General features: G+C 40.1%; 1 protein-coding gene across 1 annotated transcript; it reads right to left on the bottom strand.

Annotated features, from left to right (window-relative positions):
• Positions 1-1,348: 1,348 nt before the first annotated feature.
• SCRN3 (secernin 3) lies at positions 1,349-8,887 on the bottom strand. Its single transcript, XM_038142253.1, has 7 exons — positions 8,634-8,887; positions 8,317-8,498; positions 7,347-7,546; positions 6,470-6,682; positions 3,814-3,976; positions 3,276-3,456; positions 1,349-2,499 (listed from the first exon to the last, which is right to left on the bottom strand). The coding sequence occupies exons 1-7, from the start codon at positions 8,799-8,801 to the stop codon at positions 2,344-2,346; spliced, it is 1,263 nt and encodes a 420-aa protein (XP_037998181.1). The 5' UTR covers positions 8,802-8,887; the 3' UTR covers positions 1,349-2,343.

Here is an 8,887-nt window from a genome sequence, read left to right as displayed (position 1 = left end):
CCTAAGTTTGAACACAACATATCTGTTTTAAATAAGAAATTGCTCAAAATTTCTGCATAGAAAAGGCTCTCTGCTGCAAATCTAATACAGAGAACACCTTTGATTACCAACCAACACCACATTCTCTTAGATTTACTGCTACAGTATTGTGACTGCTGATATCATACCCATTAGTCTGATGATTCTGTGATGGTTAATAAATAAAAGAGCTAGGAATGAAATACAAATATTTTGTTTCTAAATCACCGGGTACTTCTGGAAGCCAGTAACAGACTTTGAATTGTTTTAGAAAGTTAAGTAACCCTTTTATCTGGTAAATATTTGCTTCCACCAAGGAGCACTGGCAAGTTCTGAATGGTTGACAGGCTGATGTTCTGTCAATAGTTGATATACTGTTATGGGGATTTCTGGTAGTTAGAAACAGCTTTGCTTTAAAAAAGTGGTCACTGGTGCAATGACTTTCTTTATTTTGAAGGTGGGTTAGTTTGGAATGAATCCCTTGGAAGCTAAGTTCCATGAAAACATCTATTGAACAAGTCTAGAGGAATGTCCAGTGAAAAACTGGATCTTTTTTCTAGGACTAATCTCAAAATAATTGTCAAAATGAACAGGGATGGATGTAACACTTAGTTTTCTAGTATGAATTTTTAGTACCTTTTGATTTCAATAATGATCCTTCATAAAGCTCTGGACCTTTTAAAGATACATTCCTAGGTGAAAACCCATGAGAAGATTGCCCTCTAGGGGACATTCTGATTCCTAATTTATTATTTTTTTTAATATAAGGTTGTGGGAGGGAGGATTATTTGTTTCTCCTGATCCCATCTTTATTTTCTGTTTTTACATGCAGTGTAAAAACAGATTTCATTCTAGGAGAATGAAACCTCAAGGAAAAAGGTACTGAAATATCCTGTGCTCTGCTGGCCATCACTTTAACTGTCTCCACACATTGCATTGTTTTTACTTTGTATGCTGTAGACCAGTAAGGAAAAGGCAGCACATCAATAAGAAGCACAGTTGGACTGTATCTGCCTGCGTCAGGACTGGGGCCATGTGCTTCACCTCGTTCATTGCCACCCCATGATTAAGTTGCCAAGAAGTTTGCTTAAAGGCCTGCTCCAACTTCACTACTGTTCTTCCTGTATAACTTCAAGCTTTGCACAGTAGCATAAAACTATTTCACTTGGTTTGCTATGCTGCCTGAAAACTTGATTCATACCTTGGTTTCCAGCCCAGTTTCACCTGGCATTTACTGATGCTTTGAAGCTATCAGTGTAGAACAGCTCATGATCAAAACCAGGAAAATATACATAATTGTTAGATATGGACATCCCATAAGGAAACCAGATAAATACAGCAAATTTTTATTAAATCTGTCTTCCAGTTAAGTCCATAGTCTATTAACTCTGGCAAAATAGTAATGGTTTAAAAATAAAATGAAAAAATTAAAAGTACTCTCAAGTGTCCTGCTGAGTACATGTATATACTTGTGTAGCCCAACCTCTTTCTTTCAAGACAAGAAAATTTTTTAAAGTAGCAATTTTTAAAAGTCACCATTCAGAAAACATTTTAGAACTCCCCTATGATGTTATAAAGTGCACTGCAAAATTAATTTGACAATAATAATCTTGTACATAAATAAGTTTACTTTTCACTATCAGGGTGGGAAAAATAGACAGGAAAGTGCAATCTGTGGGGAACTTACAGGATGCTTGTACTGCTAAATTCCATGTAATAAGATTTCACAATCACTCACAGCAAAATACTATTATTATAACTGTGATTTGGTTTTAATATACCTGGAACTCTTAGCCTCATTTTACATTGAAGAAGAAGGTTCATTTATGAAATGTATCTTAGAATGGTTTTACCAAACAACTGAGTATCAATCTTAATTGGTTTCTTTTGCTTCAGTGTCATCATAGCTTCTACATTTTAGAAAGTCTTCAGCGTGGCTGTTTTAATTCTGCTACAGTTCTCCTGACTATAAAAGCTACATGTGTGTACACTAGAACTGGGTTCTCCAGAGTTGAGTTAGTGTTCCTCATTCAGAGAAGGGGCTGTTCACTAATTTAGTCAAGCATTGCATTCCAATTGCATCTATTTGTTGGCAAAATCAGTCTCTGCTGACAGCTTTGTGCCATGTACAATGCCACTGCCTGGCTCTGAGGAGCCTTTCCAGCATTCTTCTTATAATCAAAAGCCATTTATCCTGAATATGAATCTGCATCTTTAAAACTGTCCATGCTATGTGATCTACTGAAAACAGGATGTTAATCTATATAGCCTCTTCATTAGAAAGCCCAATTATAATCCAAATTTTACCACATTCAAATAATATTCTTAGCCATATATTTTGAGTTCTTCTTCTACACACTCTGAAAAAAGATTAACCACTTGTTTAGTATCAAGGTGTCCATTTTGCAGGATGGATTCCATTTGACTTATCTTCTGTTTCTCCAACTCCTGTATCTCTTTGAGCATTTCTTTACCTTTGCCCTGCAAAAAGAAACATTTATTTCACTAAAAATATACAGAGCATGTAGTAATCACCCTAACAAAATTCTGTTCTACTGTCCTTATTTTAATCTTTGAGGAGTTTCTAGGGTCCGCATTTATGTTGGTAGAAATCGGTATCGTGACAGGTTTTCTATCTTTCATAATATCTAGCACTCACTTCATCTCCCTTGTCTGATAGTTTGAAGGAATATTAAAGCTCCTTTAGGTATTAGTTACCAAAACTTAAGTGGGCATATGACTTACTTTTAAGAAGATGTATCTGTAAATAGGAGAGATTTTACTGCTAAAAGTAAGCAGCTACCTTCCCGCTTCACGTTTGTGTTCAGCTATCTTTGTCACCTTGTTTCCTTTCCTGTCCATACCAAGCAATGATCAAAGGCAAGCTCTCCTTTCACCTGAGAGCAGGGGCCTGAATAGCTGTAAGAACTCTTGGCAGGAGCTGTGTGTTTGCCTGTGGCTGCTGGGGCATTTCCCCATGATGTGACTGGTGTGGGAGGCTGTGGGGGGCTGCTCTGCAAGGTGAGCAGCACAGCTCCTGGCCTGGGGCTCGGCCTGCCAGGACAGCACAGTGCTGGTGGCAGTTTCCAGTGTTAGGAACACGTGCCTGCCAGATGCCAGCACACTGCGCTTCTGGGGCACTGCACTGTTCTTTGCAATCCATCAAAGGGCATTAACTGGTATCACATTAACAAAATGTGAGCAAGGACCTTATCTAAACCACCTGCTTGCACTGAAATCAAATTTAATCAACGTACCTTGATAGTTTCCATAACTACAGCAGCACTTTCATGTTTTTTATAGAGCTCGTGTCTTCGATCTGGCTTACTCTGAAAACGTGGTTGCTTCTTAACTGGATCATCATGACCAAATGTAGGGGACGTAGTTTTTAATAACTGAGTGATTCCGGGCACAAAAATAAAAGGCTTGAATACAGATCTAGAAAGAAAAAATAGAACAGAGATCCTTTACTGACACTGTTTTGTTAAAATTGTTGAGTCAGTAAAATGCTGTATTTTTCCCATTCTTCTACTTGCTTCTTTTAAGAAAAACATATTAAAAAACCATCTAATGGTGTTAAAGTCATTGTCACAGCAGTGTTCCATTAAGTAGGTTGGTAGATACCATTAATATACATAATGTACATTTATGTTCCTCCTACATTTTGATTGTGCTTTTTTTAGGGAGAAAAAGAAAACCAACCCAAAGCAAAAAGGAATACAACCAGGCAAACTGCAACACTTTTTCATTTAGATATTTACAGGTTTTTATCCAATTTACTTGCTGCTACATCACCTGGCAGGATCTGGAGTTCCAGTAAAGAAGTGAATACAGGGCAGATTAGGCTGCTGAGGCAGTACAGACACCATGCTGCCAGTTGTCATAAATCCACCTTCCATGTTAATGCCACTCTCTTTGTCACGAAGAATTTCCATCATTATTTCAGAAGTGATAGATCCTATTCAAGATACAATACAATTATTTAGCCACAGAGCTAATATAATACCAACTGAATGACATGTTCCCTACAACTGACTGCTTTTGGCAATGCAGTTTTAGTTTGTCTGTGTTGGCAGGGGAAAAAAAATCATCCTAATGGCAAACCTTAATATGTAATACACTTGCATTGCTTTCCCCAAAGTATTTATTTCAAAGAGAGGTGATAAGAACATGCCTTAAAAAATGGGGAGTAGAAAGACAAATGGTATTTCCCAGAAAGGTAAATTTCATAGGGCTAGCAAATGGTCATTCACAAAGTAACTTTTCAGATGAAAATTACTAGCTTGGATTAAATGCTGAACTTTGAGCACTCTGTGGAAGTAAGATAGATCATTATAGTACTGGTTGGTATTTGAACAGAGTTAATACCACTATGTTGCTTTGAAGTTACAAAAATAACAACCATGCATGGATTTTCTGCGAAACTTTGAAAATGGAGCACCAAGACTGTCACTTGTTTAGAGGGGATTTTTTGGTGAGTGGGTTCTTTTCATTTTCATCCTTTCCAAGGAGGCACTGGAGTGGCATTACATTCTATGCTCAGAAGTCACAGTAGTACATCTATTTGTAGAAAAGTCTTTATCAGCAAGCTGTGTGAGGTTTATTGCCAATTATCTATGAAAATAACTCCTGCTCAGGAGGAACAAAACCCTTTCCACATCTGCCTGTTCAGTGATATCACTGTTGCTGTATAGTGTATGCTGAAGCTCAGATACTGGCATGGTATCACCAAACCATCCAATAATCTAACAGGGAGCTCTTGCAGGATGGTTTTCTTCTCACATTTGGTGTATCACTAGAGTGTATGCTTATGACAGAAAAACATTAGTTCACTCACTCTTTATTTTTCATTGGAAGATATCGTCTACCACTTTAATATTTTAGTGTTTCCCTTACTGAGTTCTAACTGTGGAAATTTTTTATTTACTACCCTGCTGTTTCCTCTTAAAATAATTACTCTGCTGCTAAGTTACATGTCTCTAATATTATTTTTTCATACATGACCCAGGTTGCCTGTAGACAGGCATGCAGCACTACATTTCAGCACGAAGACACACTTAAGTATTCCTGTAGTTGCCTGGGAAGGTCAGAGAATTAAATAAATCAACAAGCTAGATGAATCAAAGAAATTAAAAGAAGCAATGGTCATTTTGTCAGCTACAACTTGGCAACCTGTCCAGCAGGGAAGAAGGTACTGCATGTTTTACACTAGACTCTATTATTTTGTATACCTGAAATACATTCCCTATTTTTTGAAATATGAGTGATATTTCTCTCAAAATGGCCTTCACATAGTAGGCAGCCTGGAAAAACCCCAGAGCTGTAATGCCACTGACTGAAAAAGCAAAAAAGGATAAATGAAGAAACCAGTGATTTTACTGATGCTGTAAACCAAATAGCTTTTAGTTAAGGCACCTATTTAAAATAAATCTAAACAAACTGAACCATATGAGACTGATAACCTGAACACCTAGTGGGATTTTTAAAATGGCTCAGGTAAATGCCTGAAAATGGGGATTTAGAAAGAAAACACAGATATAATCTCAGCATTGTTATAATACAAGTAAATACAGGTATTATGAAAATGCTTTCAGTATTCAGAACCTGCAATTCCCAAAATGAATGCAGGATTTATATGATCACTAGAACAAGATACAAATGGTAATTCACTCTGATGCGTTAACTAAATGCTAAACCTGGTCTGGCAGAGTTCAGCCAAATAAATAAAAGAAACAAAGGGATGCAATGTAATCTTGATTCAGATTAATTACTTCAAATGAGCATGTGAATACAGCTACAGCAAAAACCTGCTAGATGGATGCAGTTAGAAGTGAAGTAAAAGGTTCTTTCTTTAGGAGTCTGAAAAGTAAGCGTTTGAATTAGTGACTGCTTAGAGTGCAGAAAATTATTTTGTTCTGCTCTTGGTGTGTTTTAGTAGACTACACAAGTTTAGAGTGGCCATTACAGTGAAACGACAAAGGTTTTAAAATTAATGTAAAAAATGAATGCAAGGTATGTATATGAATGCTGTGCTGTTGCCTTATATAAATGGTACCTGACTGTTCTTTGTGGCTGCAAATTGCTGGGAATCTGTTGTAGCCTCTAGTTTTTTTCCTTAGCGGTACAGTAATAATATATAGCCTATCAAAATGTTTCAGAATAGGTCTTACAGGGCATTTAGTGGTATGGTCATAATGTGACCTCTCAGTGTTGTTACTGTAGCTCTGTATGTTTGATATTTGACCCTTGTTTTAATTTTTCCTCCTCAATAAATTAGCAAAAAAATGTACAGAAACTTCCAAGTTCAGTGCTTCTCTTAGGCAAAAAGTTATTCTAGTAAGTTGTGGTTCACCAAATCATGTAAATGATTGTCTGCATCAGATATATAATTTATGATTTGAATTAATGTAGCAAGATATTCTGCATATCTTGAAAAAAATCAAAAGGATACCTTTGTGTTTGTTCAGAAGTTTATAGCCTTCACAATATCGGCCTCCAGATGTGGTCATTCTGGCAGTATTGACATAAGAATATGTGGCAGCAAAATCAAATTCCTTTTCCCCATCCCACCAGCCATTGCTTTTGGCATACTCCTTCAATTCTGGGTGTTGTCTGTCAATCTTGGTTGTGATAGAGAGCTGGTTGGAAATATTCCGTACGCCTCCTGTTTGTAAGTTGCAGAAAGAATTGTTTTAATACATTGAATTATTTTTCTTGTTATTTTGTCTACAATTAGCTTAGTAAAGCAAATTAGCCCTGAAGAGTTTCCTACAAGATCAGTGAGTCTGGTGGTTTATTTCTGGCCCTGTCTCCCCAGCTAGATGTATTTTTCTGATTGAATTTTCACCGCCACTCATTTCTGACTCATTTGCTTCTACTGCTGGCATTGTATTTCAGGTTCTGTCCTGATTATTTCTCACCTTTACATTCTTCTTCTGAGATATCCAAAGATCAAGCTTGTCCTCCTAAATCCACTGGAAGAATCAGCCAGTTCAGGGCCCAGTACATCAATCCTGTCCCCAAATGAAACTGTCATCCTTAAGACCATGCATACTGCTGTCATTCTCATGCTGACTTTCTTGCTGTCCTCTGTTTTCCAAGTGCAGGAGTGGTTATCTCTGGCTCTGAAAAGGCCCCTGTCACTCAGCTCCTCTGACAAACTGCCAGCTACTCCGCACTTATGCCCCAGGAAGCAATGCCTGTTGTTTAGAGGCACATTATGCAGCTCGAGGTTAGTTTGATGCCTTAGTGAAATGGTAAATGAAAACTGGAGAACTCCAAGGTGTGATAGCACTTGAACTGTTTAGAACAAAGAGCATCATCCATACCTTCTACTTTTTCTGCTGCCCAGTATTTTCCTGATGTCTCCAGCACCCATGCTTCCTTTCTGTCGGCTATCAGAAAACTGTTGTGGTATGTAAATGCCATGTTGCTCTCCATACAGTTTCCTCCCTGTCCATATTTTTCCAGCAAATCAACTATGACATTAAGAGCCTTTTCAGCTGTGTCTGCTCTCTCAAGTCCAAGCCTAAAAGAAAAGGAAAATGTTATTTGTGGAACTGTGAACTCCACGTAGAACTATTCGGCCTGAGTGTTCTAATTGACCTGGAATGATATTTCTATATGCAGCTGCCAGTGGTATGATCTGGTAAGGGAAAAACAAAAGTCAGGTGAAGGGCTTCTTTGAAGTGGGTCCTCTATGAACTTGACAGGGAGAAAAACACCAAATGGAAATACAGAAAGGCAGGGAGAGGGATCCTGCAAAATGCTTACAAGTCCTGTGCAGGTATTGGACTGGGGAGAAACTACCAAAAGAATTGACTCACTGCTGTAGGTTAATGCAATTTACCCTGGCACCTGTAGTGTAGGAACATGAACTTGTTATTTACATGGAAATAGGCAGCTGAGACCAAAACTTAAAAATAATATGTGTGAAAGATGGGGGAATAGGAAAGGAGTACAGACCCTAGGAAAAGGCCCAGACAGTAGTGCCTGAAGTTCCCGTGCTCTTGAAAAAGTCTTGTTTCCATTTAGCACAAATTTTATAGAAAGAAAAAAGTTCGCTAATTTCTTTGCTGAATTCTGGTCTAGTGTCTGATACTTCTTATGGGCTTCTGGCAGAAATCTACTTGTGCCAAGAAACACTTACTTTTTACCGTGGCTAGAACAGTGGAAGAAGTGCCTTCTGAAAGTACTATTTCCCCATATAACTCAAACAACATGTTTCTACGTAAATTCCGAATCCGGTACCAAAAAAAAAACCAAACAAAAAACCCCAACAAAACAGCTTGTGCACACCTTACGAGGTCCATGCCGAGGAGAGCTTCCCCGTCGCAGACCTCTTCCCTGCCCCACACGGCCTCGTTGCCGATGCACACGCCGTGCTCGTTGGCGCCCATCTCGGCCCCCCAGAGCCAGGAGGGGCGGCTCAGGACCACGGCGTGGGTCCTCTCCACCTGCTCGATGCTGATGTAGGTGCACTGCAAGAGGTCAGAGCACACATGGAGTCACCGTCCCCGATCCGCCGGCCGAACGGCGGGCTAAGCGCGCAGCCGGGGGCTGACAGCGGTGCTCTCGCCGCGTCCCGCAGGAGCGCTCCCGCCCCGCGCCCTCACCTCCAGCGCGGCGCCGGGCGGGTGCGCGGCGGCTGGGAAGTGCACGACCTCCTGCACCTCATCTGCCGGCCGGTCCGAGTTCTTCCCGAACACCACGCGGCCCCCGGGCGCGGCGGGCGGCAGCGCCACGAAGGTGTCGCAGGAGAGGGGCGGCGGCCGGGGGAACATGCTGAGGGCTGCGGGCTCCCGGCGCCGCGCGGGCCCGTGGCGGACAGCGGCGGCTCGGGCGCGGGGCGGTGCCCGCGGAAGGCCCG

The sequence above is a fragment of the Motacilla alba genome, chromosome 7 (assembly GCF_015832195.1).
Source record: "Motacilla alba alba isolate MOTALB_02 chromosome 7, Motacilla_alba_V1.0_pri, whole genome shotgun sequence".
In the NCBI taxonomy this organism is placed as follows: Eukaryota; Metazoa; Chordata; class Aves; order Passeriformes; family Motacillidae; genus Motacilla; species Motacilla alba.
The sequence above is the reverse complement of the archived record's forward strand: the minus strand, read 5'-3'. Positions and strand labels throughout refer to the sequence as shown.

Bases quoted from the DNA above. Each gene is read 5' to 3' on its own strand.
- SCRN3 (XM_038142253.1), bottom strand. From the start codon at position 8,801: ATGTTCCCCCGGCCGCCGCCCCTCTCCTGCGACACCTTCGTGGCGCTG. The intron at 8,499-8,633 runs GTGAGGGCGCGG...GACCTCTTGCAG, and splicing joins CGCCCGGCGCCGCGCTGGAG to TGCACCTACATCAGCATCGA. The intron at 3,977-6,469 runs GTATCCTTTTGA...TATCTTGAATAG, and splicing joins ACTTCTGAACAAACACAAAG to GATCTATCACTTCTGAAATA.